General features: G+C 24.0%; 7 protein-coding genes across 7 annotated transcripts; 3 read left to right on the plus strand and 4 right to left on the minus strand.

Annotated features, from left to right (window-relative positions):
- Window positions 1–11: 11 nt before the first annotated feature.
- SRAE_2000244500 (LP14331p) lies at window positions 12–3,897 on the minus strand (the record flags this gene model as incomplete). The annotated part of the gene is made up of 2 exons (XM_024653514.1): window positions 12–3,716; window positions 3,760–3,897. The coding sequence occupies 2 exons, from the start codon at window positions 3,895–3,897 to the stop codon at window positions 12–14; spliced, it is 3,843 nt and encodes a 1,280-aa protein (XP_024506983.1).
- Window positions 3,898–4,745: 848 nt separating this feature from the next.
- SRAE_2000244600 (Hypothetical protein) lies at window positions 4,746–5,557 on the minus strand (the record flags this gene model as incomplete). The annotated part of the gene is made up of 3 exons (XM_024653515.1): window positions 4,746–4,839; window positions 4,888–5,172; window positions 5,214–5,557. The coding sequence occupies 3 exons, from the start codon at window positions 5,555–5,557 to the stop codon at window positions 4,746–4,748; spliced, it is 723 nt and encodes a 240-aa protein (XP_024506984.1).
- A 3,882-nt stretch (window positions 5,558–9,439) lies between these two features.
- Window positions 9,440–9,854, plus strand: SRAE_2000244700 (Hypothetical protein; the record flags this gene model as incomplete). Its single annotated transcript, XM_024653516.1, has 2 exons — window positions 9,440–9,568; window positions 9,615–9,854. 2 exons carry the CDS (start codon window positions 9,440–9,442, stop codon window positions 9,852–9,854), a joined length of 369 nt encoding a protein of 122 aa, XP_024506985.1.
- Window positions 9,855–11,875: 2,021 nt separating this feature from the next.
- SRAE_2000244800 (Peptidyl-prolyl cis-trans isomerase-like 4) lies at window positions 11,876–12,912 on the minus strand (the record flags this gene model as incomplete). The annotated part of the gene is made up of 2 exons (XM_024653517.1): window positions 11,876–12,733; window positions 12,775–12,912. The coding sequence occupies 2 exons, from the start codon at window positions 12,910–12,912 to the stop codon at window positions 11,876–11,878; spliced, it is 996 nt and encodes a 331-aa protein (XP_024506986.1).
- Window positions 12,913–13,043: 131 nt separating this feature from the next.
- SRAE_2000244900 (Trafficking protein particle complex subunit 12) lies at window positions 13,044–14,322 on the plus strand (the record flags this gene model as incomplete). Its single annotated transcript, XM_024653519.1, has 3 exons — window positions 13,044–13,289; window positions 13,330–13,385; window positions 13,614–14,322. The coding sequence occupies 3 exons, from the start codon at window positions 13,044–13,046 to the stop codon at window positions 14,320–14,322; spliced, it is 1,011 nt and encodes a 336-aa protein (XP_024506987.1).
- A 166-nt stretch (window positions 14,323–14,488) lies between these two features.
- Window positions 14,489–17,326, minus strand: SRAE_2000245000 (Nuclear pore complex protein Nup153; the record flags this gene model as incomplete). The annotated part of the gene is made up of 3 exons (XM_024653520.1): window positions 14,489–16,260; window positions 16,300–17,020; window positions 17,063–17,326. 3 exons carry the CDS (start codon window positions 17,324–17,326, stop codon window positions 14,489–14,491), a joined length of 2,757 nt encoding a protein of 918 aa, XP_024506988.1.
- A 1,326-nt stretch (window positions 17,327–18,652) lies between these two features.
- Window positions 18,653–26,396, plus strand: SRAE_2000245100 (Netrin receptor DCC; the record flags this gene model as incomplete). The annotated part of the gene is made up of 9 exons (XM_024653521.1): window positions 18,653–18,665; window positions 18,717–18,857; window positions 19,072–19,249; window positions 20,259–20,481; window positions 20,582–20,654; window positions 21,531–22,253; window positions 22,706–25,048; window positions 25,100–25,441; window positions 25,663–26,396. 9 exons carry the CDS (start codon window positions 18,653–18,655, stop codon window positions 26,394–26,396), a joined length of 4,770 nt encoding a protein of 1,589 aa, XP_024506989.1.
- Window positions 26,397–26,482: the final 86 nt, after the last annotated feature.

The raw sequence follows: 26,482 nt of genomic DNA on the forward strand, positions 1-26,482 counted from the left end.
AATTAAATTTTTTACTCAGTTAATTGTTGATTATCACAAAGTTTTTTATACAATCCTTTTTTTTCTAACAATTGTTGATGATTTCCAATTTCACTAACTTTTCCTTCGTTAATTACAAAAATTAAATCACAATTTTGAACTGAACTAAGACGATGACAAATAGACAATGTTGTTCTTCCAACTTTTGCATTATCTAAAGCTTTCTGTACAGCTATTTCTGATTCAGAATCTAGAGCACTAGTAGCTTCATCTAATAATAAAATTTTAGGATTTCTTACAATAGATCTAGCTATAGATATTCTTTGACGTTGTCCTCCCGATAAACTTGCATTATTTACAATAGTTGAGTATCCCTCAGGGAGATTTGATATAAAATTATGAATATTAGCAATTTTTGCTGCTTCAACTACTTTTTCATGTGGTATATTTTCTTCCTCTAAACCATATAAAATATTTTCTTCAATTGAACAATTAAATAATGTTGGTTCTTGTGAAACAATACTTATTTGATTTCTTAAACATTGAATATTAATATCTTCTATATTGTATCCATCAATTTTTATTGTTCCACGTCTAAATAAATAAAATCTTTCTAAAAGTTGCATTATTGTTGATTTTCCACATCCAGAGTGTCCTACTAATGCAATTGATTGTTCTTCTTTACATTCTAAAGATAATCCATCCAAAACTTTAATTGATTTTCTTGTTGGATAACTAAAATGGATATTATTTATCTTTATTTTCCCCTTAATTTTTAGTTGATGACCAGTTTGAGATAATGAATCAATTTTAGTTGGATATTCTATTAAATGAAAAATTAGACTGGCAGCAAGTTTTGCTTTAATTATATCAGGAATAAAAGAGGCTAATTGGCCTGTTGAATTCCCAGAAAATGACATTGTAAAGAAGACCCGTAAAACATTTAATGGTTCCATTGTTAAATTCTTTATAAAAATTGACCCAAAATAGAATGATGCTGCATAAAAAAATGGTAAAATACTTTGACTAAAGGCAAAAACAAAACCATATACTTTTGTTTGCCTAATTTTATCTTTATGTGGTTCATTTAATTTTTCACAAAATTTTTTATAAAAATAATTTTGAAGATTAAAAGAATGAACTGTACGAATATTATCAATTGTCTCATCAAATAATAATCCAGCTTCTTCTAATTTAATATTACTCCTGGCATGATTATTCATTTGCATTTTCATTTGAAAATATCCAGCTCCTATCATTAATGGTATCATTAATAATAAGATAAGTGTTAATTGATATCCAAAATAAAGTCCTATTCCTATTGCACCAAATAATGTTACAATACAACTTATTACAGCAGGTAAACGTGTAAATACAAAACGAACATTTGGAACATCTGTTGCAAGACGTGTACAAATTTTTCCAGTATTATGTCGTTTGTTATCATAAAAAGACATATCTTGTCTAAGAAGATTTTCAAATGTATCATAACGTAATTTTTTTGTTAAATTTTCTCCTGCTCTACCTAATGATAATGATGATATCATAAAACCAAAAGCAAAAATTAATCCAACTAATATAAACATTACAGATAAAATATATGATTGTTTTTGTAAATTATCACCTGATTCTGTAAATATAGTAAACATTTGAGCATAAATAAGTGAAAATAATGGTGTTACTAATCCTGATATACATGATCCAATTAATCCAAAAACAAAAAATTTCCAATATTTTTTATTATATATAAATATTTTTTTGATTCCTGAAGGTTTTATTGTATCTCTATCAATTTCATCTTCATATTCTATTATACTAAATAAAGATGATTTTTTTGATGATTCAATTGTATTAAATACATCATTAGAAATAGAACTTTTATATTTTAAGACAGAAGATTTTCTTTCATCATCATTATTTTGTAAAACTGAATCTTCTTTTTTATTAATCTCTTGTTCTTTTATCATTTTATAAAATATTCCTTTTAATTGATAAAGATAATTATATGTACCTTCTTCTACAATAGCACCATTTTGAAAAACATAAATTTTATCAAATGATTTTATTGTTGATAATCTATGACTAACAGCAATTGTTGTTCTATTTTCTTGAAGTTTATCTAATGCTTCTTGAACTATTTTTTCACTTTCTGTATCAAGTGCACTTGTAGCTTCATCTAATAATAAAATTTTTGGATTTCTTATAATAGCTCTAGCAATAGCTATTCTTTGTTTTTGACCACCACTTATTTGTAATCCACGTCCACCTAACTTTGTCTTTAATCCATTAGGTAATGTTTCTATAAATGAAAGAATATTTGCATTTTTACAAGCAGAAATTATTTGTTTTCTACTAATATTTTCATCATTAATATGACCAATTTTTATATTATCCTCAATTGTTCCATCAAATAATACTGGTTCTTGAGAAACAACACCAATATGTTCTCGTAAATTATTAATATTTAATTGTTTAATATTATGACCATCAATGTATATGTCACCAGATTCAGGATCATAAAATCTTAGTAATAATGATAAAATTGTACTTTTACCAGATCCTGAAGTACCAACAAATGCAACTTTTTCACCAGATTTTATGTTAATTGAAAGATCTTTTATAACCTGAACATCTGGTCTACTAGAATATCTAAATTTAACATTCTTAAATTCAATAGATCCAGAAACTTTTGATAAATTTAAACCTTCAATTTCAGATGTATCATTTGATGGAACTGAATTTAAAATTTTTAATATTGATTTTGATGCACCGTATGACATTGAAATATTATTTAAATATGGTAAGCCTACACCTAAAGCTGTACTTCCAGACATGACAGACATCATAACAGTTATAATATTTCCTTCATTTTTGTTAATTTTTTTTGTTAAAGCATACCCAATATAAAGTATTGATAAGGCATATGAAGAAAAAATCATAATTTGTGAAGCACTAACACCTAATCCTAAATAAAAATATTTTTTAAGTCCAGCTTTACGTGCCTTATTTAAAGCATTATTATATCTTTTTAATTGTCTTTTTTCACCATTCATTGCATGGACAGTTTTGATGGCAACTAATGTTTCCTGTGCTATTTCAGCACATTCTCCATAAATTGTTTGTTCTAAGATTGATCGTGAAGCTATAATTTTTGCCATAAATGATCCAGTAGCAACAATAAGTGGTGTAAAAATTAATAAAGCAATTGTCATTCTCCAGTCAAAGTATAATCCTATACATATACCTGATATACAACCAGCAACATTTTGAATCCAAAAACTTATTTTGTCACCTAAACCTTCTCTTAGTCTCTCCATGTCATCTGATAATTTATTTGACAAATTTCCTGTTTTCATATCTCCTGTATCAAACCATTCAATTTGTTGGCGTATAATGGAGGAAAAATATTTTTTACGTATTCTATGAATTGTTCTTTCAGCAACTCCTTCCCAACATGAAACTTGAACAAATCCTGTAGTTAACATTAACAATCCAATTCCTAAATAATATATACAACATTTATAAATAGACTCTTCAAATTCTTTTTTTGATATTCCTTTTGATGTTGAATTAGTTATTGTAACTCCTGTCAACCATTCTGAATTTTGAACATCAATAAAGATAGTAGTCATATTTCCGAATATAATAGAAAGTAATGGTAAACCAGCACCTTGAATTACAGCAGCAATTGTACCAATAACAATACAAAAATAATCATATCTTTTTAAAAAAGAAAACTAAATAATTAATAAAAGAAAATTTTTATCATTAAAAACATACTATCCAATAGTTTGCATTTTTTTTTAATAACACTCCACCATATTGGCTTGAAAAATTATGATGACTATTATCATTGATACTTGAATTAATACTAGATTTATTAATTAAAGGAATCAACTCTTCATTATTTTTTTTCATCTTAAAATGAGATTTAAAAAAAAAATTAAAAATTAATAGTTGAAGGTTTCTTTAAAATCAATAAAAAAAATATTATATTTCTAAAAATTAAATAAATTAAAAACACACTGATATAAATTCTATATTAAGATAATGTGTAATAAAAAAAAATAAGAAAACTAATAACTTTAGTTTTTCATATTGTCTTCAAATAAAAAAAAATATTCATTCATATAAATTATTAGTTTTTTGATTGTACCTATCTACATACTATTTTTATCTTTACAAAACAACATATTATCAAACATATGTCATTACTGTCTTGATTAAATTTATCTTATTAATTACTTTACTTTTATTAACAATAAAAATTTTGTTATATAACATAATAATATAATCATGATATTAATAATTGATTTTTTTTTTAAATAAAAAGTTTCAATTTAATATGATAAAAACTTTTAAATAAATTTAATAGACAATTAAATTTAAACAATTAATAGTAGTTTATTATTTATAAAATTTTAAAATAAAAAATCTATCAAAAGATAAATTTTGATAAGATAATTTTGTACAATAATTTTTTCCTGTCAACCAAAAACTTTAACATAATTTCTATGTAATATTTATTAGATATAATTTATTTGAAAAAAAAAGTAATACAAAATTATTAAATAAATAAAAATAATTAAAAGTTTTTTTTTTAAATAATATTTTATTAAATTATTTATGTAAAAAAGTTATTATTTCTTAAATGTTACATAATAATTTTTTTATTTTATTCTTTTGATTATAAAAAAAAATATAAATATTAAAAAATTGTTCATTGAAAGTGTGTTTAATTAAAATGTAAGTAAAAAAAAACCATACTAATTATAAAACCTTCTATAATTATTTTTTCTTAAATAAGTGTTTCTCTTATTATAACATGAAATTGAACATAATGTAAATTTAAATGAATCACTAAATAGAGAAAAGTTTTTAATTTATATAAATATGATATATACTTACTTTGTTTTAAGAATAGATTTAACTACATATTTTGGATTTTTTTTGTATTTAAGGCGATTAAAAGGTATTGTAAATAATTGATAAGATTCTACTCCTTCAATGGATGGAGTAAAATCAATTTTACTTTTCAAGTTTACCTCTTCACTACTAGTAAATTCCATAGAATTTTCATTTATTTTACCATTAAAGTTAAAATTTTTTATCTGGTCTTCAGGAATTTCATGTATACGGCAATTGACAGCATAAAATGCTGGATTTTTATTTAAACAACAGGTATGGTGAATTCTTAAATTAAAAATTAAATAAAATACCTAACAATATATTACCTATTATCAGTAGAATCTTTCAAAATTTCAGCCAAAAATATAGTTTTACCACCACATGCATACTCATCCTCAAAATATTTACAATTAATACCTTTTTTTTTGTATCTATTTTCTGAGTAACAAAAATCTATACTATCACAATAAATTTTTATTGTATCTTTACCAACATAACTTGATACAAAAATTTGATTTGTTGGGCATACAAAATGATAAATTGATGGAACTGATATTAATGATGGTATAAATACAAAAAATACTATCACATTAAGTAATAATTTATTAAAATTTCTATTATTACTTAAAATTGTTAAATATGATATAGTTAAAAAAATAAAAAGATTCATTTTTAAAATAGATAAAAAATGAAAAATAATTTTAAAGCAGGGCAAAAATTGTTTGTTCAATCAAATAACAGGAAATCAGCATAAAGTATATTAAATTTTTTTATAAAATACAACAAAAAAAAAATTATACTTCTAAGAGAGATATATTTGTTGAAAAAATTTTTTTATAATTTTTTATCGAGAAAAATCTAAGGAAAGAGGTCAAGCTATTTTTCAATAATAAAAAAATTATTCCATAAATTTTGACAATTAAATATATTTTTTTTTTAAAAAAGTTAATTTACTTATTTTGGATATGTGCTTTTTATAATATTTTAATTGATAATAACTATTTGTTTCGGAAATATTAAAATACTGGTATTTATGTAAAATTTTTATTAAGACATCAGTTGTTAAATAATCTTATTAATATTATAAAAACATTTTAAAAATATATTGTGTTTTTTTTTCCGTTTTCATGGTTAATAATTTATTAATAATTTAATGTTAAACAAAATATTATACTGTTCTCGTTTATTTTTTTTTTTTAATATCAATGGATATACCTTTAATGATAATGTCTTTTAATCTCCGTCTACCAGATATTAATTTATGCATCACATATTTTTAAACAAGATCAAAGTACTATGTAAATGTGATTTGATCATTGATTTTATACATTCAAAATGATAAGACTCATAAAATACATTTAAATTATTGTATGTAACTATAAATTTCTCTATTACTAATAAGAGAAGTTTTTTTTTTTTAATAATTAAATATATATATTTTTTTTTAATATAAAATGTCATTGTATAATTATTTTAATGTCAAATGCTTTAAATAATTAATTATCAATGTAAAGTTTAAAAGAATGAACCAATTTACGTATTTAATTGACAATTTTAATAATTAAGTAAAATATAATAAATTATTGTCTTTGAAATCATTAATTATTTGTGTCATCGAAAAGTCCTTAAATACATAGAAAATACTTGCAATTAAGAAAGAATGATTAATAAAATATCCTTTTTCATGACAATAATTCAAGATACTGATTGTACTTGATAAACTTGTTTAAATGGTGACTCACAAAGAACTGTTATTATAATTCATCTCAATGTTTACAAAATTATAAAATATCATAATCATTTATATATATATCATGATTTCTTCTAATAATAAGCATTTACTTTTAGTATTTTAAATTTAGTAATGACCTTATATTATTTTAAGTGATACTAAAAATTTATAACTATAAAATTTTCTTTTATTTCTATGCTCTAGTTTACTTAAAACGTTCATTTATTAGTTTAAAAAAGATAAGATAGCATTGATATCATCACTAAATTCATCTAATTAAAAAAAGAAGAACCATCACGTGCATTGTATTATTGCCAAGTCGTTTTTGTTAAAAATTTTCTATGATTTATTAATATTATAAATATAAAAAGAAAAAATCGGAAAAAAATAATAACAGTGCCATTTGTCTTTATTTTCTTTTTGTAGATATTTGTATAGTAGATATATTAAAAACATTGATTTATTTAAGTTTTCTACCAATTTCTTTATCTAACACAGACATTTATCATTATCCACTTTTTTATTACTAAACATTTGTTGTATATTTTTATAGGATGAAAAATTGTGAGCATAAATCTATTATACTCTTTAACTTTTTATGAAACTTTACATTTATTTTTTTTTTTTATTTTAAAGCATTACTATTACGAAAAATATATGGGATAATTTATCATAAAGGCTTATCTACTTAAATAAAAATAAATTTATTTTTATATCTTTTAACAAAATCAAATAAAAAATATTATTGAAGAGAAAAGCATCGTCTAACTTACCAATAGTACAACTGTTTAATTCACATTATTATATACTTAAATAATAGATTTATCCTTTAACTAAAATAATTTTTTTTTTTTTACTAATTTAAAATTATAGATATAAAGTAGTATAAAAAGATTTTTTTTTTTTTAAATTAAATATGCCTCATTTTAATAGTTTCTTTTTAAAATTTTGAATAAAATTAAAGATAAAATATAAGTTAAAATTTTTGTATTAAAATTTTTATGTAGTGGTTTTAAAAATTTATATTTGATAATCTGATAATAATAATAATAAAACATTTTTTTTAACAATTTTTATTAAAAGAAAATTAATTTTTTTTTTGTTATAATAAATTAATAACTTATTTATATCATGCTTGATTTTTAAATTATGATTAATTAATAAATATATTTTTATATTTATAATTAAGATTATAATAAAACGTTCATTTTTAATTGTTTAGTTAATGATGACTACAATTTATTTTATTATAATTTTATAGTTATATATATATATAATATATTGTATAATATATTATTATATATTTTATTTATTATAAAAAAATTTATAAATTATTTTATATAACATGATTAAAAAAAAATTTACTTTTTTTTTATAACTAAGTAAAGGTATTAACATACATTTTTATATGGCATTCTCAGCTACTTTATCATTTAAAACTATCTTTACTAAATAAATTTCTTATTCAAATAAAAGTGTTTAAAAGTATTTATAGATATTTTAAATTCATTATTACGCTTTTATGATTTTACATCTGTTTCTTAAAATAAAAATTATTATATGAAAAAGTAAAAATAGTTGACATTTGCATATAATGCTTTAAAGAATAGAATAAATGTTGTTAATATTAACTGGATAAATTTCGTGAAACAAATTTCAATTTTTAAAAATTATTATATATATTTCATTTATGATGTCATCATAATTATGAAGATACTTCTTATTTTTTTTTTTAATACAATCTTTTTAAATGTAAAAGCTTTTTTTTTCCTTTTATTATCCTTAAAATAATTTATGGTTATAGTCAAGAAAATCCTAGTATATAAAGTCTGCTGTTATAAAAATATAAATAAAATGTCTACAAATTTAATTGATAAGATAATAAATATATTATGATTATGATTATGTTATTTAAAGACATTACTAATAATTTTAATTATTATGAGTCTATAAAATTGATCAAGATTTTATAGTAATTATTTATATCTAATTTTATTAAATTTTCGTTGTGTTTAAAGATGTATGTTTTTGTGACGTTTTTAAATAATAAAGGTAACATTAATGTGCATTTATTATATCATTATTATAAGAAAAAAAAAAAAAGATTTCTATGCCAGTTAATCTTTGAATTCTTTACAATAAAATATTATAAAGGATAATGTTAATTTTATATTGTGAATATATTTTAATAACTAGCTAAATTTTTAATGTTCAATTAAAAAAAAAAAAAACTTTTTAATTTTGGTTGTTAGTTTATTACTGTAGCATTTTGTTAGTATAAGTAAACTTTTAAGAAAATATGTATTTTTAAGATGAAAAAGTTTTAACAACTTTTTTTTTTAACACATTATAACATTTTAAATATATGATTATATTTTAAGAACTTTGATAATCATGAAAAAAAATTGGAAATTATTATATTACAGTGTTAGATAATATTTATAGAAATTCTTGAAAAAAGATATAAAAATGATTGTTTAAACATTATTTAACACTTAGAAAAATTATTTCCGGCGCACTTTAGTTATTATTTCAACATTTTTAAACGCAAAGTGTAAATCACCAATGTTACATCACTTTTCAATTTATTTTTAAATAATTTGATAATGTTTCTCCACCTCTTATAAAATATCTATTAATTTATGACTTTGCGACATGAATAGAAAATGTTATAAATAGAGAAGTAATAGTTCTTTTTTTTTAGTTTTCATTGCTTCTTTTCTCGGCTTTGCAGCATCTAACAAAAAAATTAAACACGCCTATAAGAAAAATTATAAAAGTGTTAACAAAGAAAAATCTATTCATTTAGACTGCTTACAAATGTATCTTTTCTCAAGAAAATTTATTGGGAGCATATTATGCGCAATTTTTATTACTACTGTATTTCGAGTAACAGTATCTCAAAAACGTTATGTAATTCCACCAGGTATGGATGAGAGTAGATTCCCTGTAAGTTTATATTATATATTTATTATTAATAATAACTATTTTATAGGAACCATTATGGGATGCTGATGCTCCAAATTGTGAACCAGAACGTGAACCATGTGGATTCTATACCTTTCCTGTAGGAAGTCGATCAAATATGAAGTGGGTAAAGTCATGGTGCAAATGTGGTCAAGGATATCTTTGCAGTTACCATAAAACTGATACTAAAATGAGAGTTTACAGACAAGTTTGTCAATCCCCAAGTGAGGCATACAGATTTGAAGATGGATTCCGACGAGGAATTTAAATGTTAATGATTATATAATTTAATATATTTTAATATTTCACTGCTGTAACTGCTTTTTAAGATCTCAATTAAAACGTCATCACAAAAATTACAATGATATTTGTAGATGAATTTTTTTTTTATTGAGAGTTATTCTTTTTTATCTTTTATATTTGATTAAAAAACAAAATTTTTATTCATTCTACCTATAATAAAATTTGTACCATTCATTAATTTTTATATAATTTAAACTAAATTTTTCATTATATAACAATTTAATTGTTATATTATTAGTTTATAATATTTCATCGAATTGTTAATTATTTTTTTTTGTTAAAAATCATATATAAAATATTTTAAATGAAGCATTTAATTATATAGAATTTTTAAAATATTTTATCCATACATCTACCTAAGTATAAATTTACTTTAAATCATCAAATTAAAAGTTCTACTTTTTAAAATTATATAAAATATTTTTGAATATTAATCATAAAAATAAAACTAGTAAAAAACTTTTATCCATTATAAGTACTACACTTTCTTTTTCGAAAAAATGCCATTAAAACTTTGTTATAATATTTAAAAATTTTAAAAATTATTTATTCAATGAAATTATTAATGGCATTTTTACCATAAATATAAGCATGAACAAATAGGGTGGAATTTATTGCATAAAATTGTAACACGTCACAATCTGGTATTCTAAGAAATATAAAAAATCTAATATTTTAAAAGTAAAATTAAAGATAAGAATATTATACATATATATTGTATAACGACATTAAATAAGTATTATAAATTCAGAGTATTTTGAAATTAACAGGTTTGAATTTAAATAGTATATAAATTAGAAAATGATATAAACTACATAATTTCATTTAAAAAAAAATTTGTCATCGTTTTTGCAATAATAAAATTTTTAAAAATTTCTTTTAAAAATGATTTTAATAAATTTTTATTTAACACAATTTTTTCATTCTCCTTTTTTATATCATTCAAAATTTGTCTTTTGCCAAAAAAAAAAGAAAAAAAAAAGTTAAAGTTATATTTTGTCATGTCACAAAGAAGCACAATAAAATTTAAATAAAATAGAAAAGAAAGGCATATTTATTTATTATTTAAAAAAAAAAATCGAAAACTATTACAATAAAATAATGTAAATCAAAGAAGATGTGCGGTAACATTGTTTAAAAGATAAATATATACTTTTTAATTAAAAGAAATTGCAATATTTCAAAGATCATAGAAGCCGAATAAAAAGACAATTGTCATTAACGAATACCAGTCAATGATAGAGGGTATTACGAATTTGAAAATTATATTTAGATTATTTAAAATTTATTACTGTGTTCTGATGAAAAATTAATTAAAAAAAGGCAATTTTTAAAAGTACATACATTTTTCTTTGTGTCAATTACAATTTTAAAATCAAGTAATAAAATTTTATACCTATTATTAAATACTTTTAAAAATCTACTTTCTTTTCTATTATTAAAAAGAAAGTTTAAAGCAATTTGCAAAAAGTTTAGAAATTAAAAATGAAAAATCAACTAATAATATTATAAAGAGTTTGATTGTCTTTTTCCTTTTTTTTTATGAAAATGAAATAATATTTTAAAATAATGGGAATATTTCTAATGATCTTTTTTTTATCTATTATAAAATTTAAACCATCTGATCCTCATTATATTAATTAATCAACTCTACCACGCCATTCTTTGTATATTTAAAAAAAATATTAGATTGATATATTAAAGTTATTTAAATATCATCTATAAAACATTTATAAATAAAAAGAATAAAATGTCGAGATATTTTTAAAACGACTATAAATTTAAAAGTACATACTTTTATTATAAGACACTAGAATAAATTTATTTAATTAGATAGACATTTAGACCTACAGGAAAGTTTTCAGCTCTTATAATAGTAGTTGTAAATGTAATAAAAATAATGGCGAATTTTAAGTATTAATTTATTTTAAAGAAAAGGATATTTTAAAAAAAAAAGTTAAGGGAAATTCTCTTTTAATATTTAAGTTAATGATTACCGTACTTTTTCCATTGATAATTTTTAGATACTGATTGAGAAAAGTCTACATGTATTCGACGATCATCAATAATAACATTATCCATTTTAAAAAAAGCATTTTCACATTGTTCTGGAGTTTCAAAAGCAATAAATGCATACTGAAGTGAATTTCCTGTTCTTCTATCTCTAATAACTTCACAATCAATAATTTTGCCAAATCGTGAAAATATTATCATCAAATCATCATCTGATGTTATAGGATTTAATTTACATACAAAAAGTACATTATCAGGTGGTTTTTCATTAGCATCATGTAAATCACCAACCATTTCAAGAATTTGTGCTTGTGCATTCATATCTTGTTTTTCTATTTCTTTTATCAATTCACTTTCACTAAGTGTATTATCATTATTAATATCTTCATCTAGAGCAATTTTATGAGATTGAAAAAAGTCAAAACCAGGTATAGGAGAATCTCGAGAACAAAATCCTTCAGGATCATCAAATGTATCATCAAGTATAATTGTATGTGCTATTCTAATATCACGATATGGACTATTTGTTTTTTCTGTACAAATTTGAGCATTCAATTTATCAATTACATCAATGCCTTCACTAACATGACCAAAAACATTATGTTTCCCATCAAGATAATCAAGATTTTCAGAAAGGGTAAAAAAAAACTGACTACCCATTTCATCACGACCATTGTTTATAAATGAAATAGTTCCTTTACGAATATGGCGTAACTTAGGAAAAATATCTATATTCATATATCTAGGTTTATTTTTATCAATTAAACTATAAATACATTCACCACCATCACCCTTATTTGTTGGATCTCCTGTTTGTGCTATAAAATTATTCTAAAAAAAAATATATATATATAAAAAATAATAAAACATACTTGTATACAAAAAAATTGACAATTATTGTAATATTTTGCCTTACATAATTTGATAAAATTTAAACAACTTTTTGGTTTTTCTTTTATATATAAATCAACTACAATATCACCTAATGTTGTTTCAATTAAAACCGACATTTACTTGATTTTTTAAATAAAAGATAAATTTAAAAAAATAAATTCTTATAACGATAATTGGAAATGCGTATTCGTAAAAATAAATAAATTGACATAAATGAAACAAAATATTTATCTTTAAATTTTGCAAAATGGCAGATATTAAACAACTTTTCGAAAAAAGACATTTATATGTGTGGGTTAATTCAAATAAAATTGGCATATTAAATGCTTCCACTAATCCTAATCCACCATTAAATTCTAATATTTCATTTTTATTTTCTAAAAACATTCATATTTTACCTGATACAATTAAGGATGTCGCCTGTAGTTTATTAAATAAAACTTTATCACGTCCTGTTGTATCAGAGGATATTAATGGTATAAATGAACTTATTGTAAGTAATTTATAAAATGTTTTTTTATAAAAAAATTTAGAAAACAAATCATTTTCGGTCTGCTGCTAATTTATGCCAAAAATTAATCGTAAATATGTATGACAATCGTGAACAAGTTGAAAAAAATTCAATTTTAATTTTTAATTTGTTAAATATATATGCAATTAGGTTTCAATTATTAATGGGTTTAAAAGAATATAGTATTCTTATTGAAGAAATGAGTCCTTTTACAGATCTTGATATTCCTCCTTTATATGCTTCATTTTATGATAATTTAAAAACTGCCGAATTGGAAGATTGTTCTTTAATTCCTTTTTCTTTAAGATTATGTCATGCTGAATATTTAAAATATTCTTTAAATCCCTGGGATTGTATTCCAAGAATCAATCAATTGGAGAATAATGTTAAAAAAGTTATAAAATTTTTAAAAAATAATAATGAAGCAGAAAATTTTATAGATGATTGGAATAAACGTTTATTAAGTGTAGAATTGATGAAAGCTCGTACATTATATTTTTTAAAACAAACACGTTTATCTTTTGAAGTTTACAATGGTCTTCTTTTAAGTACAAAAGAAGAAAATTTAAAAAAACAAATATTACAAATGCTAACACGACTAGCAATAGTAATTGGAGATGAAAAAACTATGGAAAAATATATTAAGGAATTGAATCCTCAAAGTGGAGCAACACAATATTATCTTCATAAATGTTTAAGGGCAATTTTTAATGGTAATTATTCATATGCTCAAGAACAATTACAAAATATTTCAAGAACAAATGACACAGATCCAACTGTTATAAATAATTTAGCTGTTTCTTTATTATATAACGGAAATCCTACAGAAAGTATAGAAACTATTAAAAAATATAAGGAGATTCCAACTGAAGTAATGTTTGCAAATATTCATACATTGTCAGAGTTAGTATTGTCAAATTGTGAAGATGAAAAACAGTTTCTATTTTCAAAATGGGCAGATAAATTACCTGATGGATATAATGTACAAGAAATGAAACTTTTACAACCAAAATAATTATTAAAATTTTGTCTTTAAAACTTCATAATTTGTTTATAAAATTAAATACACAACAATTAAGAGTAAGAAATTAAGGACAAAAAAGACTGAGAAAGATAAATTGTAATTAAACAATAAAAACTTAATAAAAATTTTAATTTATGTCATCTACAATTAAAAAAAATTACATTCTTCTTACCCCTTTTCTTTTTGCTTGAGCAATTCTTCTTCCAACTATAGGCGACGGGGCAGCACTTGAAGCAGGAGATGATGACGAGAAAACATTTGCTACAGGGTTTGTTGAACCAAATTGGAAACTGGAACTCCTGTTTCCAAAATCAAATGATTGAGGTGCTGAACCAAAATCAAAGCCTTTAATTTCATTTGGATTTCCCATAGTTGTAGAATTGTTTTGTGTTTGTAAACCAAAATTAAATCCTACTGAACGATTTGCTTGGACTGTATCATTGAATCCAAAATTAAAACCACTTGACGGCTGCTGATTAGTTGATGCCGAAGTACCAAAAGAACTAGTTGTTGTTGAATTATTTGTTGAAACCGATGATCCAAAAGGATTAGACGGTACATTATTGGTTAGTGGTTGAGAGAAAGGTGACTGGAATAAGCTGTTTGCCGTCCCTGATGAGCTAGCGTTTTGTCCAAAAAGACCACTTGAAGAAGCTGTTCCATTATTTCCAGCAGAACCAAACAGTGATGTTGAATTAGTATTACTAATTGGTTGTTGAGAATGTGAACCAAACAAGGGCGAAGTTAAACTATTTCCTCCTTCTGTTTTTGTACCAAATAGTACATTTGAACCGATTTCATTTTTTTTCTCCATAGAAAATAAGCTTTGTTTTGGGGGTTCTACAACAGAAACATTATTTGGTTGAGCTGATATGCTAGAGCCAAATAAAGATGTACTACTAGTTTCTACTGGTTTTGAAGCTCCAAATATTGATTCTGTAGTAGATTCATTTGGCTTTTGAGTGCCAAAAATAGAAGTGGATGTTGGATTTTGTTGTTTAAACGAAGTTGCAAAGAAGGAATTTGTTGAAGTACTATTTTTAGTAGAATTATCCAAAAAAGATGCTGTGTTTTTAACTTCATTTTCATTATTTGTAGCGGGTTGAGTAACCACTGATGAAACACCAGAATTTTTAGAAGAAGATGGTGTACCAAATATTGTTGATGTGTTATCTATTGTCTTTGTTTCTACAGTTGAGCTTGAAAATAAATTTACATTTGTAGTATTTGGAGATTTCAAGACAGTTGTGGTTGAATCGGCTGGTTTTAAACCAAAAGAGAAATTGCTTGATTCTTTGTTGCTTTCTTTTTCACTAGCTAATCCATTACCGTTAAGCATAGAAACACCCACACTATCCTTTTCCTTGTTTATATTTTCATCATTAGAATTTTCAAATGTATTTGTGGTAGTATTAGATAATGTTCCAAAAATATTTGAGTTATTTTCATTATTTTTAACGGAACCAGCTGAAAAGCCAAATGTAAAGTTTCCAGTTGTAGGTGTAAACGTAGTTGCTTTAAGAGTTTTTGGTGCAGGCTTTTCTGCCACGACATTCGATGAAGCTCTTGGAGTATCACAACAAACACAATTATCTTTATCTCCATCATTTGGAACTAAGCAAGTTTCACATGTCCATTTTTTGTTTCCTTCAGTTTTTGTACCTGGTTTTGCTGCCGTACAACAGACACATTTCAAATCTGCTTCTTTGTTTTTAACCATACAGTCAGGACAGCTCCAATCCTTTGAAGGAGCTGAAACTGGTAATGTTTCACCTTTTGGAGTTTTACAACAATCACATTCATTTTTGTCTTCACTATTGTTTACATAACAAGCTTGACAAGACCATAATTTAGATTTAGGTTTACTAGGGAATGTTACTTCTGTCGTCACTTCTTTTGAATAATCTGGTGATGATGCAGCTGAAACTTCTGAATCAGAGTTTTTATCTTCATTCTTTGACAAATTACCAGAATCAGGAATTTCTTTATTTTCTATAGGAACTTTACATTTTGAACACAAAGGTCCACGGTTCAAAGGATTTGAAAACGTATAAGCCAAATTCGTAACTTTTGGCTTTTGAACTAAAACAACAGAATCTTCGTTAGCATCTTTTTTAGAAATTTTTGGTTCAAAAATCTCTTCATCATCAAAGTTCGCACTAAATACATTTTTTCTCTTTACAGTTTTTTTTTCTTCACCTTTCTCACCGTTTTTTTCAACATTATCATTATGTGATTTACCATTTAATTTCAAAGGTTTATTCCACCTAGAAAAACTTGTTTTACTTACGTTTGTAGCTAGAAGATGAGCTCTTGTTGGTGTAAAAAGACTCTTCCTTTCATTCATGGAACGATTTGATGCAGTATAAGCAAACATTGAAGGTGATGCTCTTTTTGATAGACATCCAAAAGGTCCTTTGTCATCTAAATCAGCAATTTTCCTAACTTCTTCATGAACAATATGTGAAATGGAACGCCTCAATAAATCTTTTTCGTCCTCAATAAGTTTAATTTTTATATTATTTTCTTCAACATCATTTGAATGATCCAATAATCTAGAATTCTTTACAAATGGAAAGGGTGTATCTACATGTACATAATCTTGGTACACTTCATCATTCAGTTTAAGCCATTTTCTATCAAGTCCTGTTTTTATTTCAGTTGATGGTGTTAACATTGGCCGTTTCCTCTTAAAAAAAATTTATAAGAAAGTACAATAAAAAAAACTTACTGTATTTGATTTGAAAACACTTTTGTAATCCAGACTAGGTTCAGTACCTTTAAATTTTCCATCCGATAAACGATCTACTTTTGGTGTTAAATAAGTAAAATTCTTTTTATTATCTTTAATAGGAGACTTAAATTTGGTAGAATCACTGTCCGAATGTTCCTCTAAGTTTGAATCAACTTCGGATTTGACTGAATTTATACTATTGATATATCTACATAGTGATTTATACCATCCAGAATTTGATTTATCATTTGGTGAATTCATCCTAGAAAAATAATTTTATAAAATAGATTATATAAAAATATGATTTAAATATATGAAAATACAATTTATACTACGCAAAAAAAATAGTAACATCACATGTACTATCATAAAGATCTATCACATTTTAAACTTTATAAAATTCTCGTTTTAATATTTTTACTATATATTCCCCAAAAAGATAAATTTTTAAATGTTGTATAAAACTATGGTCAATCTAAGTTTACCAAATTTAATAATTACACTAGACAATTTTTAAGCTAGAATGTAATTTGAAAAATTAATTATACATAATATACCAAATTTCTGACTTGCAGCATGTACGTGTTAAAATTTGTATTTCTAAAAAAATAACTTAACTACAATCTACAATTTTTTCAAAAATAATATCCTATTCAGAACAAACAAATATAATTATTCACTTTAAAAAAAAGCATAATATATAAATGAAGCGCCAAATTAAATACATATTCACAAATATAAGAAATTAAAAGAATACGTGTACATACAATACCAAAAATAAAGCACTTTATGGGTTGTCATTTAAATATAGGCTTCCGTTACATATTTCTCATACATAATTTTGTTTATGTAGACAAGTATTCGTTTCAAGATAAAACTCTGTTTTGGTGGCAGCAAAAAAGTCTTATTAAGGTCTGTATAATAAAGGAAACGCGTAAGAATAATGTATATGTAATGTATAGAGAGAGATAGAGTAAAAAGTTACACGATCATTCCAGTTAAGATGGATTGGAGCCAAAGTCTATTAATTGCGGACACTGATGGTAGGCGTGTTTGTTTTTAAAAGAAACTTTGAGATGCCCATTATTTGCCTTCAAGAATAGATTTTGATATATTATTTTGAATTTCTACTCAGCACTTTATTACATTTATTTTGCTAATTTTTAATTTTTTTTTTTTTAATATTATTAAGTGGAAGTGGAAGCTTATATATTATTTTTTTAATAATTAATGTATTTATCTCTTATATGTACTTGAATATTTTTTTATTATAAAATTTCCTATAAAGTATTTAAATACTTAATAAAAGTGTTGTTTTTTTATTTTTATTTTTGTTGTTATTTTATATATGTGAGAAATATAATTAATTTTGCTTAATAAACACATCTGCCCTATATCCTATTTCATTTTCTCCAACTATGTCATCGTTTTTAACTATACTGGTTCGATAAAAACCATAATGTATTATGTCCTTTCCAGGTATGCCTCAAACACAATCATTATATTTTACTCTACTATATTCTTTCTTCATAGTATAAATAAAACACAAAGTTAAAAAAAAACAAATATTTTTACATCAAATTAATAATGAAAATATTTGGTTAGTTGGATTTACAATAAAAATTTTATTAATAGTGATTTTTAATTACAGCTTCAATATTTCTTTTAATTTATCATATTGGTTTATTTTATATTTGCACATTGATCTTTCTATCAAATGCAACTAACATTCCACAATATCATTCAATACGGCATATAACAAATAAACGAGAAGTAAGATCAACTTTAAATGGTAAGTATATAGAGTATTATATTTCGTAATTTTTGCACAATATATTTAAAAAATAAATTTTTTTCTACAAAGGTCGTGTTTTTACATTATATCTATTTAAATTTAATTCATCATCTGTTAATTCACCATATGTCTTAAGTTGTTGAATATAGCATGGCAGGATTATGTCAACTCATTAATAATAATAACCTGACTAACAACCTTTTTATTATAGATGATCGACAGTTAAATTTTCGATTTTTGAGGCAACCTGAAAGCCAAATTGTAAAAAGTAACAATAGTGTTATACTAAATTGTGAATTTGAAGTTGATAAAAAAGATAAACTTGATATAAAAATTGAATGGAGAAAGGACAGTTTAATTGTAAATTCTTTACGGAGTACTGGAAGGATGTAAGTTTTAATTTAAACCAAAATATGCTTTTTACTAAATATAGTCATAATACACTGCATTTATAAGCAATATGATTATAAAAGGACATGTTGAGCATTAAATTATTCATTGCAATTTATTCTTTGTTTAGAAAATGTCTTCTCATGCAGCTGTCGTACTTGTAAATGTGAAATTTTGTAATATTTTTTCTTGTTCATTTATAGCCAATTTGTGTCAATGTTAACAATAGACATTGTTGTAAGAAAATGAACATGTATGATTTTAACATTTATATGTTTATCTTAATTTTATATAAGGAGTAATTCTTTATAATAGTTACTTTTATTTTATTATGATATGATATGCCAAGGGAAATTTAAAGATTTAATCTTATATACAATGTAGAAAAACCTTTCTCTTTTAGTAAGTTGTCTTTAGCTAAGTTAGAAATTTACCAACCTTCTATTATCTTTAAAAATGTTAAATTGCCTATTTGTTAATATATTTTATAAAAAGGTGGAAAAGTATATTAAAGATTATCTTTAATATTTAAAATAATTTATTATTTGTGTGTATAAGAAATGTAATGCCGTGGTGTATTAAGAAAAATATAAATGAAACGTTTTATTTATTTTTAGTAATTTATAAAATTAGTTAACCAAGTTGATATATAGTGAAATCACTTCATTAGTAAAGCAGTTCAATTATAATGTCAATGTAAAATAGAAAGTTGGTCTATTTCTTGGTAAATACCCTAGGGGTTGTTTGTATATGTATGTATACAAATTTAGGCAATTTAAAGTCCAATCAAAGGGGCATAAATTTTTAGTTAAATGAAATTAATGGCTTTATTGGTAGATTTAAATCTTAGATTTAAAAGTAAAACATTTTTAGGATTTATTTATATGTAATATAATAATATAAAATAAAGAATAGGGATAAAATTAAAATGAATTGGTATTTGATATTGGTGATAAGATATCTTGCATTAAAAAAAAATGATATTAAATAAGAAATGTTTATTTTTAGTTTGGTACTCGCTAACAATTCAATATTAATTGAAGGGGCAATTCTTGAAGATGAAGGTTCATATCAATGTGTGGTGCATGTTACAGATGAACATTCAAATCTCTGGTCATTTATATCAAAGAAAGGAAATATTTTTTTACTACAAACAATTATAAAATTTGCCTCTCAACCTAAATCTCAAACAGTTTTTGAGGGTAACAGTGCTGTTTTTGAGTGTCAATTGGTAGGTATTTAATTGTTATTACAATTTATAAAAAGAAACATCTGTTATTTTTTAAAAGTTTTATTGATGATGCTTTATTAAAATATTTTATACTTTTTAGAGGCCGAGTGAAATCCTTTTTCATCCATCAGTGTCATGGTATTATAACGGAAAAGTAATTGAAGTGACAAACAGTAAGTGATATAAAATATAGATTTAAAAGATTATTTCTTAATGAAATATTACATATATATTTGTTAATTTAATCTTTACTAGACATTTTTCGAAGTTTATTGTTGTAGTTAAGTTTGTTTTACAATCTTAAAATTAGAATTTTATAATACTTTTTTACAAAAACTACAAGCAAGGAATTAACTTGTGTCCCTTTTATTTTATCAAAATAACATTCTGGCAAGTTTAATACTATACAATAAAATATCTGAATGTAGATGGTGCCTAAAAAAGGCTTATGTTACTCTGCCATTTAATTTTTTTTTCTTGTTGATATTATCTTTAGATAACCTTGACTTTTTAAAATCTGTCCAATTCTTATAAAACTATCGAAGCATTACTAATATTTAAATTAGCTTACTTTAATGTAAAAAAAAGTAATATTATTGTAATGAAAAGATTTAATGTAAATTGTCATAACATTATTTATTTACAATAAGTAGCACCTTTTTATCATTGGTTTTAGTTAATGTTTCATCAGACTGTATTTACTAAGTGAATGTTATACTGACATTAACATTACTCTGGTTATAATTACAAATATGAGTCATATTTTAATTGTGGTTATCATATATTGTATATGTTATTTTTATATAAGAAGAAATTAATAATATAAATATTAGTAATTTTTCTTAAACTTTTATTTAAGGTTAGAAAAATAAATTAAAAATGAGAGAAAGAAATAATTAAATTATTCTTACAACAATAATTAAGTTTTAAAATTCGTTACTAATAATCAACTTCCAAAGAATATCATTAAATTAAGATAAATAATTAGTTAAACAACAAAGATTTAAACTTGATTTTAATAAAATTATGTAACTTAATAATTATTTTAGATGATTATAAAATTGTGCCTGAAACAAACACATTAGAGATTCAATCCGTTAAAAAAACTCATCAAGGATCATATTATTGTATTATTTCTTATGATGGTTTTGAAAAAAAGTCAGAAATTGGTATCTTAACATCAAAGGAAGACACTTCAAGTAAAAATGACAATGAATTGTCAATGTCATTATCACCACCATCTGAAATTGATGTTATTCTTGGGGAAAAGTTTGTATTACCATGTTTATCTTCAAAGCCATCTACAACAATCGTAAAGTGGATAAATGGAAGTAGTAGTAACAATAATATTATTCTACAAAACAATAGAATTAAACAAGTTGGCCATAGTTCATTACTAATAGAAAAAGCAGAGATTTTTGATAATGGTATATATACATGTCAAGTAACCAGTTCCAAAGATGTCATCGAGAAGAGTACAAGAGTTAATGTTCGAAGAAAACCAGAAATAATTAAACCACTGCATAATCAAATTGCTCAGGAAACAAAAGACATTGAAATTAATTGCGCTGTTGAAAGTTTTCCCAAGTCAAAAATAACATGGTATAAAAATGGTGAACCAATTATACCATCAGAGTATTTTGTTGTTATTAATTACAATAACTTAAAAGTACTTGGTTTAGTTAAAGATGACCAAGGAGTTTATCAATGTTTAGCTGAAAATGATATTGGTAGTGTTGAGAGTCATTCTCAAATTATGATAGATACACCAGGTAAGTAGTTTAAAAGTTAAAAATTTTCTAGTAGGTTTAAGATATTTTATTACCCTATTATAAAATGTATTCAAACAATTATTTCGAAACATCTGAAATAGATCAAATGCCTTCAGCGACAAATTCTATAGATATAAATAATGACAACGGTAGGGAATTTCTAGCATGGTATCTATCTAATATAACTTTACATTAATTAATTTAAATTGAAGATAATCTAAATACTTTATATTACATAATTTGGCATGTTGATTAATAAATATGCATGGTTAATCATATATATATATAAATTAGTATTACTTTATAATAATAATTTAAAATTTACAATTAATTTGTAAATTTTTGACAGACTAACAAATATAAAAATTTATTAATGGGAATGTACTTTAACTGATACTACTAAATTATAAAATTATTATTATATTTAAATTTATTTAAACAATAATTTTTAGCATCATTATTAGCACTAGCAGCATCTTCTGGTCATCCAAAAAAACCTGGTAAACCTTCAGGATTAAAAAGTGTTAATATAGGGAGCAGATTTATTGAGTTGACATGGGATCTTCCAACCGGTAACAATAAAGATATTGTGCGTTATCACATTATGTACAAAGAAGTTGGACAAAATCGTGAAAGAACATTGAATACATCATTGACAAATATTGTTGTTAATGGATTGTCAGCTGAGGCAACTTATACTTTTACTGTTTCAGCAGAAAATTATGCTGGTATAGGTGAAGCATCAAAGCCACTAGTAATAACAACAGAAAAAGAAGATTTAGTACCAGGAAAAGTAAGAAATTTAGTTGCAAAAGCATCAGATTCAGAAAGTATTGATGTGTCTTGGGATCCACCATTAACAGGTGGAGGAAATACTAATGTTTCACATTACAACTTATTTTATTCTAAAAAAGATGAAGACAGAGAAACGAGAATTCCAATGATTAAGACATTTCATACACTTCACGGTTTATCAAAAAATACTGAGTATAAAATCCGTGTAGAAACAGAAGGAAAAAATGGTGTAGGAAAGTCATCAGATATTTTATTTGTTAAAACATTATCTGATGTTCCAAGTGGTAAACCATATAATATTAAAGTTATTAATAAAATGGCTGATTCACTCTTAGTTTCTTGGATTGGTCCAAAAGAGGATGAAAAGAATGGTGATATAACAGGATATATTATTAAGTATAAAGCTAAGAAAAAAAATTCAAAATTAAAAAGTGTATTTGTTAAAGGTAATGTACAAAAATTTGAATTAACTCGCCTAGAAGGAGGAACACAATATTCGATAAGAATAGCAGCAATAAATTCAAATGGAACAGGACCATATTCAGAAGCAATACATGCTGAAACAACTTTTGAAGAAAGAGATGAAAATCGTATTGCTGGTGCTCCAATTGAATTAAAAGTTATACCTTCACATGATAGGATAAAAGTTTCATGGCAAGCTCCAAAAGATGATTCTGTTATTATACGTGGATATAATATAGGATGGGGTGTTAATGTTCCTGATGTTGACTCTGTACAAGTTGATGAAAATACTAAAGAATATACTATTAAAAATTTAAAACCCAATAAAGAATATGTTATCTCAGCAAGAGCTTTTAATAATGCAGGAAATGGTTTTCCTATATATGAAACAATTAGAACCACTTCTTATAGTAATAATGTATTTGCTGGATTTGGAAAATCTAATGATAAAAACAAAGGAAGTGATGAAACATATTATAATGATGATGATGAGAGTTTTGGTAGTGAAGGTAAATTTGAAGCAACTGATGAAAATGGCGTTCCAACTTACGTAACATCGGAAACACTTTCAGCTACTTCTATTAAAATTAGTTGGAGTGAAGAAAATATAAATGTTTTTAATCCAGAATATTCAGTTAAATATTTTTCTCGCGCAGATCCAAGAGGTGAAGTAAAATATGTCAAAACTTCTGAAAATGAAATAGAAATAGAGGGACTTCGCCCAAATACCGTTTATGAATTTTCTATTCGACTTATTGGTTCAACTAAATGGAGCGCTCCTTCGTCAAATAAAACAATGCCTGCACCACCTAGTAGTGCTCCACAAGATTTAACTATAATTCCTCCATCTCAACATTATCGTAAAAGTGATCCTAATTCTGTTACACTTAATTGGCAACCACCAAAGTATGCTAATGGTGAGATTCTTGAATATCTTATATATTATTCTAATAAAGAGGAACTTCCTGACAAAGATTGGCTTCGTGATTCAGTTAGAGGAGATAAACTTAGTTTAGAAATTTCAAATTTATTACCTTTTACAACCTATCATTTTAAAGTTCAAGCTCGAAATGTAAAAGGTTATGGTCCATTATCAAGACCTGTTTCATATATGATCAGTGGTTCGCAATCTAAAAATTTAGGTATTTTTGGAAATGAAGAAGGAAGTTTGTTAAGTCCAAAAATTATTTCTTTTATAAGAGCTAATTTTATACTAATAATTATTGGTGTTATTGTTATTGTTGTTTTACTTTTAATTATTATATTGTGTGCTATTATTTGTTCAAATAGAAGAAACAATCCAAAAAGTAGTATGGCTCATCAAAATGGGGCATTGTATTCTACTGTTAACAATAGAAGACAAGGAATAAATGACAAAGATAATAGAGATGGTGTTTCTGATTTATGGATAAATGGAAATCCTAACAATTCTAGTAGAGAAGTATATTGTGATACTCCAGAAATAACACTTTTAGATGGACAAAGGATGGCTAAAAATTCTGCCGATAGCCCACCACCATTATATCAAACATTACAAGGTAAGTTAAAAAAAATAAAAAAAAAGTTTTTTTATGAAGATAAATTAATAGATAATCAAAAAGGTTTAAATTCCCTTTCTCCTTTTTCCCTTTGTCCAAGTGTTGATGCAAGACGTATATCTACATCATCAGATATTTCTGTATCAACAAATATTTGTAAAGGCCGTACTCCACCTATGTTACCATTACGAATGACAGAATCTCTTCATGAACCAAAAAAAGTTTTAGTTCCTACAGTTCCATATCTACGACCAATAGTTGTACCATCATTAGCCACAATAAAGTCATTAAAATTAGCTAGCTTTGCTTTTAAAAAAGAAATTAGTGAAACAAATTCTGGAGATACTCCATCTACAACTGCAACTTTTTTATCTAATTCAGAAAATGGAGATTGTAAGAGTTTTGTTTATACATATATATATATACTTCTAACAAACTATGACTGATTAATTTTTTTTTCTAAACGAATATCTAATTTATTATCAATTAAGCATGATTTACTAAAAATTGTCTCTTCTAACAGATTAACCCTTTTCTGATGTTATATTAAAATTTTAACTTTCTTGTTAAAAAAAATTTTTTTTTCTAAATATAATTATTTTTATTTTTTTTAGGTGGTACATTACAACGCAGTTATCATCATTCCTCAAATTCATTAGAAATAGGAAGTCAACGACAAAGAACTCCACAAATTTTATATACAGGAACTAATAGACAACCTATTGCAAAAATTGATTTTACTTCTACAACTGCTTCTGATGTTGGTTCAAATTTTTCTGGTTCAACAACAGCATTACCTGTTCATACACCTCCTCCACAGGGTGATATTTCTTATTCTGGTAGTAATGTTTCTAAAAGACCCTCTAGTCATTTAAGATCTTTTACTCATTTAAATAATATTGGTTTATCATATGTAAATAATCAACAAGCAAAAACAGCTCATATTGTACGACCATTACCTACATCAAATTCTCCCATAGCAACATCTACACCAACTGCTCCTTCAAATGGATCTCCAGGTATTATTAAACCATACAATTCACATTCTCAGACATCAGTTCCTATTGGTAGAGCTTCTGCACAACCAAGAGTAAATATGGCAAGTATATATACACCAGTTAGTCCAATAAAAAATAATCAAAATAATGTTATTGGAATAAATGATAATGAAACAGATTCACGATATAGTGATAGTACTATGGGTTTTAATCAAGATACTAATTACAATCATTTAAATAATTTACAGCCTTCTAATAGTTTTGAGGAGATAAATTCAGAAATGGAATCACTCAATACAATGATATTAGATATTCGTGCTTTACATCATGAATTTAATGAATCTATATAGTTCAATTGGAATTTTTAACATAATTTATTTTATATTGTCACTTTTAATGATCTTTTAGTTATAAAATGATATGTTTTTGTAAATAA

The sequence above is a fragment of the Strongyloides ratti genome, assembly GCF_001040885.1.
Source record: "Strongyloides ratti genome assembly S_ratti_ED321, chromosome : 2".
Classification (NCBI taxonomy): domain Eukaryota; kingdom Metazoa; phylum Nematoda; class Chromadorea; order Rhabditida; family Strongyloididae; genus Strongyloides; species Strongyloides ratti.